Source organism: Gopherus flavomarginatus, chromosome 3 (genome assembly GCF_025201925.1).
Source record: "Gopherus flavomarginatus isolate rGopFla2 chromosome 3, rGopFla2.mat.asm, whole genome shotgun sequence".
Taxonomy (NCBI): domain Eukaryota; kingdom Metazoa; phylum Chordata; order Testudines; family Testudinidae; genus Gopherus; species Gopherus flavomarginatus.
This window is the reverse complement of record NC_066619.1, coordinates 228,015,146-228,038,483: the sequence shown is the minus strand read 5'-3', so window position 1 is coordinate 228,038,483 and position 23,338 is coordinate 228,015,146. Positions and strand designations below refer to the sequence as shown.

Here is a 23,338-nt window from a genome sequence, read left to right as displayed (position 1 = left end):
AGAGAAACAGGTAAGGGTCAACTTAAGTTTGTTTAAAATGTTTGAGCCTTACTTTTATTTTTGGTGTAGTAAATTGTTAACAAGAGCCTCTTTCACCTTCTGTTCACCCTGTTTGTGGGCTAGACTTTGTCATTCTTCTCCATGTTGAATAGTACTTTATTCCAGACTGAAAGTAGTCCACGGCAACTCATAGACTAAGGTACTGCTCAGCATGAGCAAGGTGCATAAAATCTGGCTCCAGATGAATCATAGTTGTAATTGGTTTTGTCTGTGTGTATTTTGTTGTTGTGTTTTTTAAATCAGGTATTTGTTTAGTTTCTTGTTTCCTGATCCTATAGTCTTTACTCAGGCAAAATCAGTGGAAGTCTCTGGGAGACTTCAGCCCAGAGATTTCATTGGGAGTTTTGTGTAAGAGCTGCAGGATTGGGCCCAGAGTGTATGTGTGAGGTGTCACAAGAAACCAGATGTAGTATCTGAATTAGAACCCTGCATGGGATTAGTGTAGAGCCCTGCAGCAGGACCGGGATCCCCCAGGTCTCACAGGAGCTGCTGCCAAAATAGCAGGAGTGGGATTAAAAATAGTCCCACACAGGACTCTAGTCTGGATTGCTGATTGTCAGTGTGTGCATTCCATGGTATGAGGGCCCAGACTTGAATTTCCACTAAAGTCAGTCTGAGTTTTGGTTGCTCAGCATCTCATTGGAAGGACTCATTTTTATGCAGAACTGAGCCCGTTCAGTATGTGCCACAAATGTGAGATAATAATGACATTTCAATAGGATGGTTTATTGGTAATGTTGATTAATGCATTTGAAAATGTGAGAGTTTAGAAAACATTGGCTGGTGCTGCCATTCTCTTCTCTTTGAGGGATCTCTATTGCAGTAAGATGTTCATTATTTTAGTTTGGAGACTGTTTCTCAGCTTGCACAACTTGAAGTTTTACTTAGTGGCTTTGAATCATTGTAGTTAAGAAGTGTCCATTATTGCTGTTCAGAATAAAAATTTTAATTTTAAGCCAACATGGATATAAAATCTTGGAAACCAATAATATTTGAAAAGCTTCAAGGAGGTCTGGCACATTTAAAACTGCAGTGAACTAATGCCCTGCTATTTTATTGAGTTTTGAAATAATATGACATTTGAAAATTTTGCTTGTGTTTTTTCTATCAAGAGCCTTAAAACTAAAATGTGGAAGTAACTGTGTATTTAATTATCCCGGTCTCTAACTCCTAAGCATGGGATCGTGCTAGAAGATTACATCAGATCTCTAATACTTTATTAATCTAGACATGAAAAAGGTTCTTGGTGGTAATGCATGAATCTATTAATGCAACACTAGCCAATGATACTTCTTTGATGGTATCAGAATGATCTAAAATTACAAACTGAGTCATAACTTTTCCCTGGGTATGGCAATGGTTGCAGTCATGTTACAGCTGTTAGTGTGAGTTTGTCATATAATATAATTCCAAGAAAAACATGGAGGGCAAGTTACGCTGGAATAACACGATGTAATGGTGAGTAATTGAGATCAGACTCTGCCTAAGTAAATTCCTAATTTTATTTCTTATCTTTTACTGTATTCTGGTTCTATATTTCTTAGTCTTCTGGAAGAATGCTGCCCCTAATGGTAAAAGTGTTCAATGTAATAGACATGTATGTATACCATAGTGTATGTACTCTTAATACTTATTTTGTTCTCTAGTCTCTGTAGATGTCAATAATCCCAAACCAAGCAGGTAATAAAACAAGAGGTCATAGTTCTGCTGACTTCCAGTGCAAGACAACCTGCTTTTCACAGAGTGCGGCTGGCAAAGAAGATTTTGGTTATTGACTTACAAGTGTAAGCCCTGATCATGCAAACACTTATGCACATGATCAACTTCACACATGCTGAGTAGTATGTGAAGTTAAGCACATGCATAAGATTTTGCAGGGTCAGCTCTTTAGATGTTTAAACCTTTACAGATTTATCAAGGCAGCCCCTTACGGCCGTTCTGAGAGATTATACCTACCAGATCAGTCATTGACAATAGCGGTGAGGCTGCAGCTCTGTGTTCATATTTAGGAAAGTTTAACCTCCCTCCGTCCCTTCCCCCCAGTCCCCTAATCGTGGTATCCCTTGGATTACTCCTATTTTTCATTTCCAGTCTATGCAAGAGTCTCGTTTCACAAGTAAATTAGGATGCAATGGTTTTTTTTTCTACTTTGTTATTCGCTGATCATATATTTCTAGACTCATGACCTAAAAATTCTTCAACAGCCTCAAACTCTTCTACATTGACAACATGTAAAAACTGCTGAAAGAAGCCTTCCCTCCACAAAATATAAAATATAAGAGCTTTCACTGCTTCATCCATCCCCTCTGGAAAAGCCTGAGTAAACAGGCTTGGTAACATATTCTCAATCTTACAAACTCAGCTATCTCCAGTCAAGGGATGAAGCAAATTTCACATGGGAGGTCCCTCCAGCTAGAATTTCCTCCTGCCTGGCGCTGGGGTATATAAACTTAAGAACTGTTGCCCGAAGCAGCTGATGATTCCAAGTGGAATATGGTTGCTAGGGAAGAGAGAGGTAGCCTCTTAAGGGCAGGACCCAAACCACAAAGCACTTTGTAGGTCAAAACCAATGCCATGAAGTATAACTGGAATTCAGTGTGCAAACTGATGATTAGAGTGCATTACAGAAATTTAGTCGGCAGGTATCAAAGACACAAGTAAGGTGGGGATGTCCAGATCTGAAAAGAATAGTGGTAACCTATTAGCACTAGATAAAGGTAGCTGTAGTATAAAAAAAAATGTTTTCTATCTGATAATTCAGATGCAGCCGGGTATGCAGCAGGACCTTTAAACTGCAAATCTTGTTAACAAAGGGTGGCTGTACCTTCCTCAAAGGAGCAGAAAAGGTGGTAGAACAGAGTTCCATGACAGTCCAAGTGGGACAGCTCTTAAAGTAGAACAGCGGTCATCTAATTCACATAACCATACTCTTCTCTGGATCAAATCTTAGAAAAGCAAAGTGAAGCACATGGTCAATCATGTCAAAGGCAGCTGATAAATTTGAAAGAACCAGGGTGAAATCATGACCCCATTGAAATCAGTGGGAGTTTTGCCATTGAGTTCAGTGGGGCCAGAATTTCAGCCTCTTATCTTTATGCATTGCTGAAAGGATATTATATAATGTACAAGACCAGCAATAGATTGTGTTGTACCCAATCCTGGAACCAAATGGAAAGGGTCAGAGAGCTCTGAGGACTCCAGTTAGTACCAAAACTAACTTGCCGTAATCTCCTTTCTATCACAGATGATAGGTCAAAAGCAAATCCTATTTGTCCTAATGAATTCTTCCTAATTATAGCTTGGAAAGCTTAGCCAGGTGAGAGAAGCAAGCTCCTGAGATGCATCCAAGAAGCATGTGTGTATTCTGGAAGCCATGATGAGTATTTGCAAGGCAGAGATCTCCCTAATGACTGGCCACACTGCTTTCTATTCTTATTCATAAAGGGAAGGATTTGGAGACCTCCTGTGTTTACAAGAGGCAATCCTAGAAGACTAGTGTCTCAGATTTTGTAAGTGGTGCTGAGGATCAAGAATCAGGGTAGCTCCAACTACCTACGAGGAAGAATAACCGTACTTCCCTTTTCCTCCTTACAATGAGATACACTAAAGTGGTTTTGCAGACTCTGTTCCTCTCACTGTCCACATGAACTGGGTATTTTCCACTGCAGCTTGCACTAATGTAGCATTTTTAAGCATTGCTTTTGAAATGTATTTTGTACTGCTTGAAAGCAAATATATGCTAGAAAAATGTTTCGTTTGGCTAAGTTTCTACATTCCTTGTAGGGTAAATCATCATAATCATGTATAAAGAGATAGTTGCCTTGCCTTGTCAGGATGACAACAATGACAAAGAAAAGAGATTTTTTGATAGAATGGAGTTGACAAGCTGGCAGTGGTGCCAGAGACTGTAGTGGATAAGGTTAAGGTTAAGAGTTCTAGAAGGAAAGCATGGGTCCTTTCTACAGATTGACCTAAAATACTTCTAACTGCTTTGGAAAAGTGTCAACAACCCTAGTAGGAGGAAACACCACATTTTCAAAGTACTTATTTTGTCTAAATCCTGACACTAGTGAAATCCCTAGGAGTTTCAATATGATTGGAAGTAATATTATGAAGTGTTGTTTTTCTCTTGCATTATTAGAACTAAAATGGTCTAGGTAGTATTTTAAAAACTCTCTGATGAAAATAATACAGTATAAACTATTATTGGTTCTTTTCATGAGTTAGGACAAAAGTAAAAAACACATTAGTTCAGTGTGCAGTGTCTGAATCATAGAATCATAGAAGATTGGGGTTAGAAGAGACCTCAGGAGGTCATCTAGTCCAACCCTCTGCTCAAAGCAGGACCAATCCCAAATAAATCATCCCAGCCAGGGCTTTGTCAAGCTGGGCCTTAAAAACCGCTAAGGATGGAGATTCCACCACCTCCCTAGGTAACCCTTTCTAGTGCTTCACCACCCTCCTAGAGAAATAGTTTTTTCTAATATCCAACGTAGAATTCCCCCACTGCAACTTGAGATCGTTGCTCCTTGTTCTGTCATCTGCCACCAATGAGAACAGCCTAGCTCTGTCCTCTTTGGAACCCCCCTTCAGGTAGGTGAAGGCTGCTATCATTTTTCTCTTCTGCAGACTAAATAAGCCCAGTTCCCTCAGCCTCGCCTCGTAAGTTATGTGTCCCAGCTCCCTAATCATTTTTGTTGCCCTCTGCTGGACTCTCTTCAATTTGTCCACATCCTTTCTGTAATGGGGGGCCCAAAACTGGACACAATACTCCAGAAGTGGCCTCCCCAGTGCCAAATAGAGGGAAATAATCACTTCCCTCAATCTGCTGGCTGTGCTCCTACTAATGCAGCCCAATATGCCGTTAGGCTTCTTGGCAACAAGGGCACACTGTTGACTCATATCCAGCTTCTCATCCACTGTAATCCTCAGGTCCTTTTCTGCAGAATTGCTTCTTAGCCAGTCAGTCCCCAGCCTATAGTAGTGCTTGGGATTCTTCGTTCCTAAGTGCAGGGCTCTGCACTTGTCTTTGTTGAACCTCATCAGGTTTCTTTTGGCTCAATCCTCCAATTTGTCGAGGTCACTCTGGACCCTATCCCTACCCTCCAGCGTATCTACCTCTCCCTCGAGTTTAGTGTAATCCGTGAACTTGCTGAGGGTGCAATCCATCCTATCATCCAGATTATGAATATTTATATGATACTTGTATGGAGACTTATACACTTCCATAATTGTGTTTCCATAATGAAATGTAATTATTATAAAAGACTATGGTGTGTGTCAGGACTCAGAGAATTTGAACTGTCTTCCTGTTGTTATTTTTGTTGTTCCATGCCTAAGATGGAAAAAAAGACTGTGCTCTAAAATCATTACAGAAATTGTACACAATTACACTCACAATTTATAATGAAAATTGACACAAACAAAACTGTTTTTTAAATCTTCCTTTCAGTTAAAGGAATTGCTATTGTATATGTGGGCTGAGGAAGAAGGCTTAAATAAATTGTTTGAAAAAAATATCTAGTTTACTAGATACGTTTAACAGTTTAATATAAGCAGTGTACTGATGTGCTGTTAGCACTGGCCCCCCACTTGGTAAGGCAACTCTCATCTTTTCATGTGCGGTGTATTTATATCTGCTTACTGTATTTTCCACTCCATGCATCTGGTGAAGTGGGTTTTATCCCATGAAAGCTTATGCCCAAATAAATTTGTTAGTCTCTAAGGTGCCACAAGGACTCCTCCTTGTTTTTGCTAATTTAGGTTGAGTTTGCCATAAATAGTTGTGGCTGTGTGCATGTGACTCTTGCTGGGCTAACTTTAAAATGCAGTAGTTTTACTGAGTGCATTCTGAACGCTTAAACAGTTTTTTTTCATTAGGTGACTAATGTCCCAATCTTGTGGTGTTCTCCATATAGGCAGACACAGAGCATGGCTGAAGTCACATGGGGCTCTGCACAGGTGCAGGGGTCTGACAGCAAAACGCAGCATAGGGTTGCTACTTAAATCAAATGCATTTACATTCATGTCTACCAACAAGGTGCCATGAACATAGCTATAACATTCTAAAGGAAATACTCTTCTCTGCACTAATATCAGGACTGTCAGTAGTCTTTTAATGTCAGACAGCTTGTATCTTTCCTGGGTGTGAATGTTTAAAGTAAAGAAAAACCAGCTTACTATTGGTTACATACAGTGGGGCCGCTGAGCTGGGTGGCCGTTATTCATGCTGACGTCAGAGGGAGTCGATGGCACTCAGCACCTTGCAGTTGTGCCACGTTTATTTTTAGAGGCTGAGCTTTTAGAAGAAAAATCAAAAGAAGAGGGACCCATATCTTCAGTGGAATATGTAGCAATTAGCTATTGTCTTAAAAGCAGGAGTATTTTTAATTTTTATTGAATATTTTGAAGAAATACACCTGCTGTTACAGGATTCTAGCTTTGGGAGTATTTTTACCTCAGGCTTTTTATTTCTGAGGGGCAGTAATATATGTTTCAACACCACTTTCTAATTACCTGGTTTAAAAATAATCCATATCGAACCTGGAGGACACGAGGTAACACCCTAGGTGTATGTCCCCTGAGAACTGGAAAAGTTTCAAGGCTTTTGTGGAATCACAGGAGGGCACTGTACTGGGAAAAGGAAAAGTTTTTAGCTTGCAGCAGGAGTAGGGGCAAGGTTCTTCAAGAGTAATTCCTGCCTCTCTCCTCCGAAGAATTCTTTTCCACTTAACAGTTTGCACTCCTGACATGATTGTACCCCCTTGCTGCTGGCCCCTCTCTCTCAGGCTGGGTACTAGCAGGGGAGGAGAGATCAGGCTGGGAGCATGGAAGAGCTGGGAGCATGGGACAGCTAGGGTTGCCAGTTTTGGTTGGACATATTTCTGGAGCAGAGGTTTCATCACATGACATAATCTTTCAAGATTAATCTTTAGTTCCTGGACACGCCAGGACAATGCTGGAGGGTTGGCAACCCTAGGGACAGCTAGGGAAGCGGGAGGGGAGTCCCATGCACTTCAGGGGAGAGAGAACAGTACATGGGAGGAAGGCAGAGCTCAAGTTGGCAAGGATGGAGTAGGGGTGATAGAGGTGACGCGCAAAGTATTAATATCTACAGAACTTTAAAGAGGTTCTTGTTTTCTTTCCAGAATAAAAATCCTTTACCTCTTTTTTACTTTTATAAAGGAATATCCTATGTTGATATGGGAAATGGTGTCTTGAGCCCCAGGCCTGCAATATTGTTCTACATAAGTGGATCATGTATCTTCAATCAGTTGCCTTGGCTCCAGGATTGGGACTTACTTAGAATGGCTAAGGCCAGGTTGAGTATCAGAGGGGTAGCCGTGTTAGTCTGTAAAAGCAGCAAAGAATCCTGTGGCACCTTATAGACTAACAGACGTTTTCGAGCATGAGCTTTCGTGGGTGAATACCCACTTCGTCAGACCAGGTTGTTTCTGGCTCTTGTGTGTAGGAACAGAAGGTAAGGCTTGAGGGGCTTTCCATATCCCCATCTTACATAACTGCAGACTCTGCATATAGGGAGCAGAGGGACTGGTCCCACTTGGGGATGCAAACTGTCCCCACAAGCATGGGAAGAGGAGGAGTATGGCCCTGTCTCCTTCTCTACACAGGCCTCAAGAGCAGGCTAGTTGAAGCATCAGGAAGGTCCTGGAAGGTCCTGCACTCTGAGATGGTGTATCTCAGATGGTGCACTCTGAGATAGGGTATCTTCACCTCAGGATGTACACAATCTAGAGCGCTCTTCATTATGAGAAGTGTAGTGACACGATGCACTACAAAAACAACAGTGTAAAAAGTTGAATAAAAATGTTACTGCGTTTGGGGTTTGGTGTGTAGGGGTTGTATTGTTCATAGATTATTTTTTGTCTGTCATTGGAAGCAATAAAACTGCTATACTTTTCAATTTAGTTCATTCTGGAAGATAATTTTTAACAAACTGAGCCTTGCTTATTGGTTATGTCACAGGAATATTTGGACTGTTATTCTAATTACAGTCCTTAGCACTTTCATATTTCAAACCATATGTAGGAGAATGTGCTGTACTGCATGTCTCTATCACAATTCAGCAGAACTGGGTATACTCTCTAGCTGCACTCCTTATTTTATTACAACACTGTTTTGAAAGGGTTGGTTTCAGTTTTTTTTTTTTAATAATTACTTCAACTAATGCAGACACATTTTAAACATTTCAGCATTAGATTGTGTGGGTTTGAAGATTGGGTTTGTGAGTGCTTTATAATAGTACTGTAATGCTGGATCTTCCTTTTATAAGGACTGCAAATATGAAATCTGAAGATATTTCCCTTCCCCAGTAGGGCAGAGAATGTTTAGGTGCTTTTTTTTTAATGCAAACATCTTTAAAGTAATGCAAGTCCCTATCCATTAGTGATGGACAAAAATGCCCATTCAGGCCTTAACACCAGTTGTGTGCATGTATATGTGTGTGTGTGTTTAAATATGAAAAAGAAGCTAAAACAGATTTCACTTTGTGGCTATAATGAATATAATTTAAATTGAACAGCAGTAACATAGTTTTTTTCCCCCTGCTGGGTAAATAGCCCAGTCAGCTTTCTATCATCCAATCACCTGTGATTACTGTGCCACCACCCCCAGGAACCAGCAGCTCCCACCTAACCCACAGATTTAAAGCAGCTAGTTTGGTAAAATCATATAGAACTGTTGCTGCTCACATTTAAGGATACAGAACTGCAGGACTCATTTATAAGAAAGGCAGAAGCTTGTCCAACAAAAAGTTGCATTGAACCAGAAGGTTAGTAATAAAGTTTCATGCTAAGAAACTTTTTTTTTAAAAAAGTCAGTTTCAGTACACATGAAGATTTTTAATATCCTGAAGAGATTGGGGATTATCACATAAATTAAAACAAATTACTAAAATTGTATATGCTTTTGAAAAGCAAGACCTGTGATAAATATATCATACCTTAAAGTATTAACCGTTAATACTTCTCTAACTAGATGCCATACTGATCTCCTTTCCAACCTTTTAAACAAATAGAGATGGTTTCCACATTAACCTAAACAAAGACCATTTCTGTTTGAAGGAGGCTAAGTATTTAGACATTTGTTCTGTTGTCTTGCTTTTCTTAAATATCATTACATTGGTTTTTCTTTTTTTTTCAATATTAACAACTTCTATGAGGTTCTTATTCATAGTATCAGTATTTATAATGCACAAAATTAAAAGTACAGTTCATATAAAATCATGCATTGATATGTTAGTCTCATGTATGTACATTTTGCAACTTTCAAATTTTTGTTCTCTTAATTTCATAGAAGCTGAAGAAAACCAAAGTTAAACATTCTCATGCTAGGAAAGACAAATCAGTGCTAAAATTGAATTAAGCCAAATTAACTGAAGATGGCAGTAAGTTATAAGGAGAGCTGGTATTGTTGGAGAAACCTATTGGTACAATTTGTTGCAGGTTTTTTGAAGGAAAGAGAGGCTGAGGAAGGATTACATTTTTATCTGGTGAAGATTTCCATATTTCTTACCATTCTGAATATTCCAGGGGCATTGGGGTCTGTAAAACAACATGTTTGAACATGTATGAACACTACTTTCTTTTTTAAAAAATGGCCTATCAGATGCAGTACTGCAAAATAATATGAAGTCAGCAAAATATGTTTTAACAACAAATAAAGGTACCAAAAAACCTCTTGAAAATAGATATCTCCTGGAATATTTAAGCATATATGTTAACAATAAAATCATGTTTTGGATTGCTCATAGTGTTTGCTTTGTACAGTAAATACTTTTGTCATTTATATTATAGTTTAAAAAAATGCAAAACTCAGGATGAAATATTTCAAGAGCCTACCACAGGACAGTAATTAAAGTGAAAGGTGTGTCTTCTGCAACCCTCAGACTGGGGAGTGATTTGTAATTTTTATGTTATGTATTTAAAGCAAATTTTATTTCTCAGAGTGAAGGCAGAGATTACAATGTAAAAGGTAGATTAAATTGTTTTTCTGTAGACATACAGACTCTATCCATATACACCTATTGATTTTTTTCAGTTATTTGTGAAGTTTTGCAGCAAAATCAAGACCAAGTCCTGAAACACTTTACATGTCTGTGGAAGTGTCAAACCTATTTAAGAGCTGTATGGAGACTTTGTGGAAGGGGACTCTGTATCCCATGAGTACTGTGACAGTTTAGGGGTCTGCCTAGGTACAAGTTATGAATTTTTTGGTATTATGAGCTCTCTGTGTACTCTCTCCATATATCAAATTACAAACTCCAGTTTGTTTTCTAAGCATCATTTTGATTATAAGCTTGTTCTGTAGCCTCCAAATATAGCTGAAACACACAAGAGGTGTCAGGAGAAAATCTTGCACCTAGCAGAGGACTAATAATGGATGATTGTTAAACCTTAATGATCACCCATTCAGATGGAAGCACCCTGGGACAAAGAGCTGGCTGTCACCCAGGATAAACCGGTTTTTCAAGTCTGGGCTCAACATGGATGTTGACCAAGTAACAAAGCACCTGGTGGGCCACAATGATCACCTGATGGGGTTTGAGGCTGACAAGAGAGGTCATCTGATGGGGAGGGATTGGAAGCCTATAAAAGAAAGGGTCTTTCAACAGCCATTTTGGAAAAGATACCAGAAACATGCTCCCTCAGTGCTAACAGCATAACAACTACGCAGCCACCCACCCCTGTCCCCAGGACCTTAGAAGATAGTGCCTGGAAAGAAATGTGCGTGACAGTCAGCAGCAAAGCATTTAAGAGGCTGTTTACCTCTTACAGCATACCCTTCGGCATACTTCAGAGCAGTTATCCAAAAGGCTAAAGACCATCAGGTTGCAGTGTTTGAGGGTTTTTTTCCTTCTGATTTCTTTCTGATAGAAATCAATTGGAAAAGGAATCGGGGAGGGGGGGCCTCCTCCTAACCGTTCCTACATCACTAGGAAGAAGCATGTTATGGGATACATCCTGGTCTCATTCTCTCCCCTCCATGGCAGCTCTCCTCCCAGGGCTTCAGTAACCTCCTTAGGTCCCTGCCTGAAGAAAGAGGGTAGGGAAAACAGGTTCTACAGAGGGCTGCTTATGGGAGCAGGGGCTGCTTTTTTGGGCTTAGAGCTCCCTAGTATACTCTTCCACATCAAACCATCCATTCTCAAAATGGGTCAGCCCAGTGTGGTGCCCGATAGGAGTGAATGATTGACTGATGTGTGCCTTAAACCTGCTGGAGGCTTGGGATTTGGCTTTTACAGTGTAACTCAATTGCATTTATATAGTAATTGTGATAAACGTGTCTCTGCTGGAAAAATTCTTAAGTCATCCACAATGAGCTTGTCAAAATGCCTCCAACAGTGATCTTGTCCACTCTTATATGCTAAACAGGGGCAGACTGAAGCAAGAATTTAGATGGGAGATACCCTTCAGCCAGAGTGCTGCAGAAGGTTGTATTAGTGATTCAGTAGATGACAGTCAGTACTGATTAATTTAAATCAAATCCACCCTGTTCACTAGTCAGGAAGACTTGATTTAATCATTGATTTCTACATAAATTGCATTCTTGTTGGTTGTTATGTAACCTTAATACATATTCTTCACAACTCAAATGTAGGTTTCATTTTTGGAAGGTATACACTATATATTTTTAAGTGATTTATTTTGAAAACTTTTCAGATTAGTTTTACAGCTGTATCAGAAAATTGAATGATTGTTTGGTTATTTCATTTACCAAAGGTAATTGAAGCAGATATTTATGAAGTCATTGGCAGGTGAACTGTCTCCCTGTTCCACAGGTTAATCATTAATATTTGGAGGATTTTTTTGCCATGCTGTATTTTAGGAGGACAACATCACCAGACAGACATTTAAGTAAAATGTTTTACTTAAGTAAAACAACAATGTTATGTATTCTGTTTATTTTCTTCAACAGCAAACATATAATATTTTAACAAAACAAGCATTTGAATTTAGTTTAAACATTCAAGTATTTAAAAATCAGGTTTGTTTTTGTTTTTATATGTATTGTGGATGACATAAGAATTTTTCCAGCAGAGACACGTTTATATATATATATATATATATATATATATATATATATATATATATATATATTTAAAAATTAAATCGACTATGTCAGCCAGGTCAACAAGAGAAACTTAAACTATTGGCTTCTGCAGCTAACTCAGTCATCTTCACCTTCATTTTCTTGTTTGTTCATAATCTGGAAAAGAAAAGCTTTCCTGCTTTTTCAAGTTCTGAACAACTTCTCAATTTGGAATGAATTAGTCCAAAGGAAGAAAACATTCTTTTTACAGCGGCAGAAGAAACTACTGCTGTTAAAAGTGAGATTATCACTTCAACAGTCTCTGAATCCAAGGGCTTGGCTACACTCGAAACTCCAAAGCGCTGCTGCGGGAGCGCTCCCGCGGCAGCGCTTTGAAGTGCGAGTGTGGTCGCGGCGCCAGCGCTGTAACTTGCTGCGCTCAGCGGTGTGTTTTTTCACACCCCTGAGCGAGAAAGTTGCAGCGCTGTAAAGTGCCAGTGTAGCCAAGGCCCAAGTGCTTAAGTGACTTCCACCAGTTTACTGGTGTGACTTTTTCTTTAAAACATCATCAGCAAATATATATTTCTTTAATGGTTCACCCTTAGCTCTGAAGTTTATTATAGTCAGCATTATGGAGGGATGATTGCTGGATGTCCACGTCATAGCCAACTCCTCTGCTTCAGCAGTTAAGGTTTGACCCTGGTACTGAGTATTGAGAATATTTGCAAGAAAATGAGCTGGAGATAGTGCTTGTCCCATGTGTTTTTTTTTTTTTTAATGCTTGCAATTTAACTTTGTCATTGCATATTTCTCTTTTTAAGATCTCACTCAGTTCCTTCCAAATTTCAGCGCGTCAGCAATAAAACAGCTATTTCCCTGCATTTCGTTCAAGGCTACAGAAATAGGCTTCAAGGTACTCAGCATGTGTTCAACCATTCTCTTAAGCCCAATGTTGAGAACTTTGGCTGTGATAGTGCCATCTATTTTTTCACGATTTTGTTCACGGAATCAGATTAGGCCAGTTCTTGATATAGTGCTCAAAACAGTTCACAACTGAGTTCCATCGCACATCTTGTGATAGATTTAGCTTGATTCCTCCCATTTTTTTCAGAGCAGCTGCTGCAAAGTGGTTGTTACGGAAGTTTTTTTTCAATTTCAACAACATTAACCTTTATTTCTGGAACACTGAAGTCTTTGGCTAGGAAATGCATCAAATGAGCACTGCAACCATATGTTATTAGCTTGGGATTCTCTTCACTTTCTCTTAAATTTGTTCTCATCTTGGATACATTTGCAGCATTGTCTTTGACCAAGCTGCATGCTAGACATTTGAATTTTTTTTCAGTTTGTTATAGCTTCTTGTAAGTATTCTGCTGTGTGTGCATTTCCTGATGTATCAATTGTTTCTGTAAGGAAGACGTTCCCTTCTTCGGTTGTCACACAAGCGCATACAACAGGATCATTGTGGACGTTGCTCCTCCCATCAAGACTCAGGTTAACAATTTACCCTCTAGACCTTTTTGCACACTGCTCAATTTCTCTTTCATATACTTTATTCAGCAATTTGCCTGTGACATCTGTTCTGTTGGGTGGACTAATATCCTGGTCTTAATGACTGAACCATGTTAATGAAGTGTGGGTTCTCAGTCATATGGAAAGGAGAGTTTGTTGCATAAACAAACTGGGTAATATTTTCATCAGTTACCTGTTTTTGCAATCTGCTGGTTCTTACTACAAACTTATCTATGGTGTTTCTGGATGATGGAGATTTTTTTCTTTTTCTTTTTGCCACAGGTGATATACTGTGACTATATGACATACGTGATGTGACTAACACTGTCCTTGGCAGATAACTCTGAACTATAGAAAATGATGGTGATCTTGAAGGTGGATAGTCTTCAGAACCCTGTATGTAGAGGATGGAATCTCTCAAACAAAATAAGTCAATGCAGTTATTTAATTATTATTACCATACTGCTCATTTAGTATTTCTCATTGCATTCAGTGACACTCAGTACTACTTTAAAGGTGAAATTGTAAAAGGAAGATCTGCCTATTTATTTTTTATTACAGACATATCTAAAATGATAATCCATAGAGTAACAACTACATTTTTTGCTCAAACATGAGAATTCAAGAATAGTCTAGATGGAAGACAGGCCGTCCTTAAGAAAGAAGTATGAAATGAAAAAGTTTACCAACCTGAAGATCCTGCATGTTCAGACATGTTCCTTTCATTATCTTCAACACAGCTTCCTCCTGAGAAGGAACACTTCTCATGATGTTGTTTTGTTTGGACGACCAGGCCTTGCATTTCTTTGTTGCGCTGTTTGCATTTTGCACCCATGCCTGTCTTACCCACAGGTCGAGGAACTTCATTCAAATATTCCCAAACTGGGTCCCTTTTACGGCCTGCTGCAATTATAGGTTTTCCCTTCTAGTGAGAGAATGGTATGGTAGATCTCAAATCAATGAAGGCTACACTCAGAAAGACCTCAAGACTTCTGGAATGTGCTGCTCAAACTGTTTCACTTTTGTTTCTACTGCCTGTCCCTGCCTCGTCACATTTATCTCCAGACTTTCTCTCCTTGTCCAGATCTATTCCGCCCCCAACAATCTTCTATTCACTGAACTTTTTGAAACTTTGCACTTTTAGAGAGAGGTAAGGGATTTGACTCTGTGTACACAAATTTACAGTAGGGTTGAGGTCTGTCATTTCTCACCTCTATATATTATTTATTTATTTAAAACTAACTAAGCATCTCTGATGGTATCTTCTAGGCTGAGTCCATTGGGTAGATAAAAAAGAGTAACCTAAATAATTTATACAGAAGCTCCTGGAACCCCAAAAAATTGAGTCCCTAATCCACGAATTATTGGAATTCATTTACAAAACTTTTCTTAAACATTACATGAATATATTGTCTCATACTATAGAGAATTAGAATTTATAATCCCTGTTCCATGATGAGATATCTTTGAGCTATTTTATTTATTTTTTAAAAAAAACACATTGATTTTTATCCACCCTGGTACTGAATCAGTGCCTCAGTATATTTTTTAAACTGTTCTGGTTGGAGGTGCTATATTAAGGCATGTCTGTAGGAACAGTTAGTCCGTGGCAAGCTGTGGTGTAAATCTGCGTTGTGTTAGCCAGCCACACAATAACAATCTGTGATCTGTGTGACCTTGCTGCTATTCACTAAAAGTGCCATAATTTTCTTTGCTCTACCCCACTCTGAAATGAGAATGGATCAGACTAAGTACAGTACAGGACTTGTAATGCACAGCAGCAGTATTCCATAGCACTTCTGTCTATTTCCATTTCACAGCAAGGAAGATCAGAGCACACCATGGAACTTTTAGTGTGCACCAGGCTCTGTGTGATAGATGGACACCCCAGCTTTCTACACGCAAACAGTTCATATAGGCAAGTCTTTCTGGGTAACAGTTAAAATGAAGCTTCTGACCACTTGTGACGAATGGTCACTAAAGATCCTTTGGTACTTTAGTTGTGATTAGTTTCAATGTGAAGGCCAAACTTCAACTTGATTAAGTGTATTCTCCCTACCATGCTTTGCCTAAAGTCATATGCATTTTTTCTTCACTTATATCTTGTATTTTTGTTGCTACATGCTGTTAAACAGCGTTTGTTTTCTGTCCCACATATAACTGCCTTTCAGTAGTCGATGCAGTGATGGACATGTATGCTGTAATTAGTTTGCAAAGCAATTTACATTCGAGTTGCAACGTTTTTTACAAATGTACATTTCTTCATTGAGTATATGTTAGTGTGCATCCCATCATGTGCTCATATGCATCTCATGTGCACAAGATTGGATTTTTTTTGGAATAGCAGTGTCTGGAGGTGTCCTCTATACCAAAGAGGCAGCCAGTACCAGCCCCATACCATCCCTTGGCTCTGCCCTTCAACAAGGAGATATATTCCTCCTTCTGAATGCTGGTATATTCCTTCTCAGTGGTAATTCACAAAGATCACTTCACCCAGGAGGGAGAGTGATCTTTGGAAGTTGGTAGCTGAACCCCCTATATTACATTCCAGAGGGACAAGGAAGTGCTGCGACCTCACCTGACATTCATTCCTAAGTGGGTCTCAGAATTTCTTCTAAACCAGTCGATCAACCTACCAGTTTTCTTCCTGAAACCACATTTGGCACAGGAAGTACAGAAATTACACACACTACATATGCCCAGGATGCTGTATTATTACATTGACAAAAACCGTCACCCCATCTGTTTATAGCCACATCTGGGCATTCTAAAGGTTAAGCCTCCTTACAGAGGATATCAAAATTGATATCATGATGTCTCTTGCCTAGTTACCAGTTGGTTGCTGAGTCTTGATGCTTGAACTCTGTTGTACCTCTGCTTCTTTCAGAACTGTGCCAATTTCTGAGAGCTGCTGCCAGGCAGCAACATGGAGTAATCCACTGACCTTTATCAAGCATTATGCATTGAACTTACTGAGTAAAGCCAAGGGTGCCAGAACTGCAGGCGCCGGGGGCCAGGCTCACCCACTTTTAAACATGGGTATAGTTTGGGGACAGGGGGCTGCATTGCCCCCCAAACTGCAAGCCTTGGGCAGGGATGGAGTGGTGATAGGGTGATCAACTCCCTTGCTGCAAAGTACAGCTCCTGCCAGCAGTGCCAGCCTCTTCTCGGTGGGGTGGGCTAAGGTGGGCGTTAACCCCCCTCGCCATGAGACCCAGCCCCTCTCTGTGGCCTTGCCTCTGTTCTGTCTCTTCCCCATGAGGCCCCACCCCCTGGCCAGGCTGGAAGTCGGAGCTGGGTGTAAGAGCTGCTCAGGGAGCGCAGGCCACTATGGGGAGCCCTGGACAGCATCCCAGGGGGAGGGGACACCAGGTATGGACTGCTCTTGGGCTCCCTGCCCCCTGCCCATGGCAGGTGGAAGTTCTGGGGCTCTCCACAGCGGCCTGGGCTTCCTGGGTGGCTCTTAACACTGCCCAGCTCTGGCTTCCTGCCTGGCTTGGGGGCTAGGCCATAAGAGGATGAGAGGAGCAGGGGGCAGGATCTCATGGCACCCCCACTTCTACCAAGGTTCCGACACTCCTGGGTAGAGCGGATGTCAAATTCAGGATACCAAACTACAACCACTATTTAACTGGTGCAGCTGAAACTCCTCGTTCCCACCATCCTGAAGGGATACAGCCTTCCAGTTCCTTATAGTGAGATCCACATTGACACGTACTTAAGCCTGTCAGGTCAGTTTAAAGTACAGGCTATGAGCAGCAAATTAAGTAAACAGAGAAAAAGAAAGAAAAGAAAAGGATATAGTTAGCCTAAGAACAGGGCCTCAGACTGTCACGTGAGAAAAAGGCCCTATACAGACAGACACTGATTTTGATTCTTTTGTATACCTCTATAACTACCTAATGATAAACGTATACCTAAATTCTTAAAGTATAGGCCTTTACAGACAGGCCTGAATATTTGTATCCTAACACTTGGTTCTTCTGGATTCCCACTACCTGCTCTTCTCTGTTTTTGGAGTTCTTGGCAACAAGGACTTTGAATTGTGAGGGAAGGGAGGGAAGTGCGGGGCTGTTCCACCTTTAATGCCCAGGCATAGGAGCATGAGGAGGAACGGGGCATGTGCATTGCACCAACAGACATTGCTGTTCAAAACAATCCAATCTCGTGCATGCAAACCTGCAGTGTGATCCATACTGATCACAACATCTTGAAGAACCACAGTTACTGTATGATAAATACATATTTTTATTGTGTTTTTTTTAAATCTTCATTAGATAATTATAAGGTTAAATTCTTTGGTCATATTCCAGAATTAATTACTTTTTGGGATGCTGTTGATAGGAGAAGGGAGAGAAAGAAACCGTCCAAAAATTGACATTAAACTGCTTTCACTAAAGTGAACTTTAAAAGCAAATTCCTTGTACTCATAGACTCTAGGACTGGAAGGGACCTTGAGAGGTCATCGTGTCCAGTCCCCTGCCCTCATGGCAGGACCAAATACTGTCTAGACCATCCCTAAAAGACATTTATCTAACCTACTCTTAAATATCTCCAGAGATGGAGATTCCACAACTTCCCTAGGCAATTTATTCCAGTGTTTAACTACCCTGACAGTTAGGAACTTTTTCCTAATGTCCAACCTAAATCTCCCTTGCTGCAGTTTAAGCCCATTGCTTCTTGTTCTATCATTGGAGGCTAAGGTGAACAAGTTTTCTCTCTCCTCCTGATGACACCCTTTTAGATACCTGAAAACTGCTATCATGTCCCCTCTCAGTCTTCTCTTTTCCAAACTAAACAAACCCAATTCCTTCAGCCTTCCTTCATAGGTCATGTTCTCAAGACCTTTAATCATTCTTGTTGCTCTTCTCTGGACCTTCTCCAATTTCTCCACATCTTTCTTGAAATGTGCCCAGAAGTGGACACAATACTCCAGTTGAGGCCTAACCAGCACAGAGTAAAGCGGAAGAATGACTTCTCGTGTCTTGTTTACAACACACCTGTTAATGCATCCCAGAATCAAGTTTGCTCTTTTTGCAACAGTATCACACTGTTGACTCATATTAAGCTTGTGGTCCACTATGACCCCTAGATCTCTTTCTGCCATACTCCTTCCTAGACAGTCTCTTCCCATTCTGTATGTGTGAAACTGATTGTTCCTTCCTAAGTGGAGCACTTTGTATTTATCCTTATTGAACTTCATCCTGTTTACCTCAGACCATTTCTCCAATTTGTCCAGATCATTTTGAATTTTGACCCTGTCCTCCAAAGCAGTTGCAAGCCCTCCCAGTTTGGTATCATCCGCAAACTTAACAAGCATACTTTCTATGCCAACATCTAAATCGTTGATGAAGATATTGAACAGAGCCGGTCCCAAAACAGACCCCTGCGGAACCCCACTTGTTATACCTTTCCAGCAGGATTGGGAGCCATTAATAACTACTCTCTGAGTACGGTTATCCAGCCAGTTATGCACCCACCTTATAGTGGTAGTATGAATCTAATCGTGAATTGCCCTGGCTCCATCAAAATAGTTTTTTATAAAAGATTGATATTTGTAGCCATGAATCTGAAAATACAAAATCCTTAGGAATATTGGTGCTGCTCCTGCTCCTAATTATGTCATTGGTAAAGCAGCTTACAGGCTGTGTGATATGATAGTGGCTGTCTGCTTTGATTTTGTTGTATGGAAGGTTGAGGGCAAACCATCAATAATAAAGTATAAGTTATTTGCTCTCATTTTACCTTATGTTAAGTTTTAAATATGATGGAAATTTTCTGAAAAGAGTGTGGGAGCTGAAAACAAAATTGGGATAAGGTTGCTACCTCTTCTGTGTTGTTGAGAAATCACTAATTCTGTTTACTTTCATGGAACAGTGTATATGCATGAATGTGATCTTATCTTGTAAGGAGGGTATGTTGAATCACATTCAGACAATTAATATTTCTTTACCATCTTTCTCCTTGTCTTCAGATACCAAAACCACTGTTGTATCTTTTGTGTCATCATAAAATCTTTCTAAAGTGTTATTAGCTTGCAGACTCTCATCTTTTAGGGTTTTTTTTTTTTAAAGTTAATTAAAACTGTAATCACAATCAGTTGTCATCTAGTGTATTTTACATTTCCAGTCAATCAGCTAAGTCAGAAAGTAAACTGAATCTAACAAAGCAATGAAAAGAGGAGGTAGGGAGAAATTTCTGGATAATTTATTGCTAATGATCCACAATTTTGTTTAAATGCAAAATGTATTATCCATCAGTAAAGTGGCTTTTGGAAGGTTAAATTGTGGCAGTTTGTTTATATTATGCCTTCTATGTTTTTTATGACTTATTTTATTTTTCTAGTTCTACATCCAAAATGATACCCTGTGGACCAGTTCTGTCATTTGTTCGGTGTCTGTTGCGAAGAAAAATTGTCACTACGGACAGTCTTGAGGATTCCAAGCTATGCCGATGTTTATCCACTGTGGACCTTATCGCTCTGGGAGTGGGAAGCACTCTTGGTGCTGGTGTTTATGTACTTGCTGGAGAAGTCGCAAAAGCAGATTCTGGACCTAGTATTGTTATTTCTTTCCTCATTGCTGCCTTGGCATCTGTGATGGCAGGTCTTTGCTATGCTGAGTTTGGTGCTCGTGTTCCCAAGACTGGTTCTGCATATTTGTATACTTATGTAACTGTTGGTGAACTGTGGGCTTTTATCACTGGCTGGAATCTCATTTTATCATACGTTATAGGTAAGTTTGGGAGACCAGTGTAAAATTGATGGGGTGACTGGGAAAACTAGAAATAAAATGTAGGTTTGGGCTCTTTCTTTTATTTTCTTAACTGCTACTACTTCAGACACACTCTGGCATCTGATAGTCAAGCTGGGTTATTTCCTTCTCATACATCATCCCCTCTAATAAAGCTTCTTCAAGCCAAAATAGGTACTTTGTGATGCCTTTGCAAACCAGTTCTCTTCAAGAGCTTAAACAAGTGTACCTAAGTGGAAAATAGTGGCAAACAATTCTGCTGATGATGCAAAAGAAGAAATAGAACCTAATTCAGTTTCTCATTGCCGTGTTGGCTCCGCAGGGCTAGCTGGAGTAAAAGCAGTAAGTATAAATGTTTCTGGATACAAACAGGTAGTAGATCTAGGGACAGTGCCATCAGTGTAGAACTACACTTGAAAACAAATCATGAAATGTAAGTATCAATTGATGTAACTCCATCAGTGATGTAGTGTCCTGCAAACATACCAGCTTTGGGCTGATATCCCATCATATATAAAGCTAATTGGGACCGGGAAATGTCAGTGCTTGGATTGGAGAGATTCAGAGAGACACCTTAGTAAGTCAGGAAGAGTGGAAGAAGTGATATTTGTGACTGAAGTATCATGCTTCCTTCCAGTACTGTGATCCTGCAACTGAGCCTTTTCACAGGCACAGGGTACACCAGCACAGAGTCAATTAAGTTATTGATGTTCTGTGTGGGTGAACATGTCCACATGTGCAGGTTCAATTGCAGGACCATGGCTTATATCACAGCTCACCCAGTACATCCAAGTATTATATTAGGGGACATTCTACTGATGGGGATGTTGCTTTTTGAGAGTGATATAAAAATGTGGTTTTGATTGCATGTGGTCCTGTAATGTTTTTTCAAGAGCTGGGTGCTGGCTAAATGCAAACTCTGGTAATTTCATTCTGCCTACTAAAACTTCTGTAATTCAAACTGGAAAAATTATTCTTCAACTCCTGTCCTAAACTGTTGTGTGGTATTGCTGTGCATTGCTAAAGACATACCATGTTTCACCTTATAAGTGGCTGCACTCCAGCACAGAGAGAAGTTAATTTTATATCAGTTGTAATTTTCAGAATGTTTTAGGATTAAATAAAAGTATAATATGGTGAAACAATAGAATGAAAAGTACTCTAAATGAAAAATTATTATTGATTATTATACTATCAAAGTTAGCTATTATAGAAGAGTTTACTTGAACTCTTCTAATGCAGTAAATTAGGATATTGTTATTGTAGCTTAATATATTATACTATAATTTTGTAGATATGAATTTCTATAATAAAATCTATAGAGAAAAAGACCACTTGTTTAACAATAATTATATCTTCCTAAATACAAATAGCAACATGTTATTTCTATAGTACTAACTGTTGTACCATTTTGTTTGTGCAAAATTCTATTTATTTATTTTTTTATTTTATGAAGGTACATCCAGTGTAGCAAGAGCGTGGAGTGGCACCTTTGATGAACTCCTTGGAAAACAAATTGGTCAGTTTTTCAGAACCTACTTCAGAATGGATTTTTCTGGTCTAGCAGAGTATCCAGACTTCTTTGCAGTATGTCTGATATTGCTTCTGGCAGGTAAGAAGTAGAAATCTCTTTACATTAGGAATGTCATGGTGACTAATAATAGAGAATGTATTGGAGGGAGAGAACAGATTCTGCACCTATCTGTATACAAACAATAAAAAAGGATGAATTATAGTTCTAATGTTTTGTCCTATCAATATACTGTTTATATTTTAGAGAAATATAAATGCATACAGAACATTGATATAGTCGCTCTATCAATCAGAAGCAAATATATACACACATTTTTTTAACTTCATCTAAGTCATGAGGTAATCAGCTATGAGAACTTTTGTGTAAAATCCGTAATGTAGAAAGGCCAATAAGAGAATAACTAAACAGCATTTGGTTTTTTGTTTTTTGTTTTTTTGGTTGTTTTAAAGGTGGATATTTGACTTAACTTTTCATTTAATCTTTTCCTCACAAACTATTTCTTTAGTACAACTTAACTTTTTCCCACTTCCAGTCTTCAAAAGAATTATACAGGCTAGGATTTGTGTCAGCTAATAGGCAACTCCAAGACATAAGCACAGTCCATCCATCCAGCCCATGTGAACCTTCAGCACTTCAAGTCTGGAGAATGGATAGGTTGTTTCTTCGTGCTGTTAGGTTACTACTTTCCAGTACTCCTTGATACTAGTGGGCACTGGTAAAATTAACTGGGTTTTTCTTTTGACAACAATAAATCACTTTATTTCTATTACATCTTTGCTAATGCATCACTTTACAAAAGGAAATCCCAGCCACTGGCACGAGACAACTAAACTATTAAATGGTTTGTTTCTATGAGTGTCTGGTTCTCTCAGAAATAAAAATAAACATGGCTAGTTTTTACATTCAGAGTGGCTATTGTGCATAAGAGAAGGTCACTCATGTTTTGATGATGCGGCATATGAAACAGCGTGCATATTGAGAATGATAGTATTTGTTATTATTTATTTGCATCAAAAGTATGCTAGGTACTTGAAAGATAGACGACTCAGCCCACGCCCTGGAGAGTTAGCAATCAAAATAGATACCTGACTCAACCAGTAAACTAAGGGTTTGTCTGCACTGGAAACTTAGACTGCATAAGCTAACGTGAATTTAAACCAATGTAGTTTTATTGCTATGATCCCCTGTGAGGACACTTTTATTTTCAAACTAGAGTAAGAGTGTATGCACGGGGTGGCATGACTGGTGAAAATTTCTCATGTAGACCAGGTCTAAAAAAATAAGAATAATGTCGAGGGAAGAGAGGATAAAGGTTACAATAATGTCAGGATTTGCTTATGTGGGTAAGCATGCATTTTTGATGCATTAATGTTCTCTGTCTTAATCATTATTTACTTTTAATAGAAGATGATAGAAGATAAAATTTTCA

The 23,338-nt window shown here is 39.3% G+C and overlaps 1 protein-coding gene across 4 annotated transcripts in view; it reads left to right on the top strand.

The window, feature by feature from the left end:
- Positions 1-23,338, top strand: part of SLC7A2 (solute carrier family 7 member 2) — a 99,929-nt gene that overhangs the window by 53,347 nt on the left and 23,244 nt on the right. For all 4 annotated transcript variants that reach the window (XM_050947656.1, XM_050947657.1, XM_050947658.1 and 1 more), the window contains exons 2-3: positions 19,969-20,357; positions 21,832-21,987. In XM_050947656.1, coding sequence (XP_050803613.1) covers positions 19,982-20,357; positions 21,832-21,987 — 532 coding nt within the window. In that variant the 5' untranslated portion in view covers positions 19,969-19,981. The remainder of the gene's footprint in view (positions 1-19,968; positions 20,358-21,831; positions 21,988-23,338) is intronic.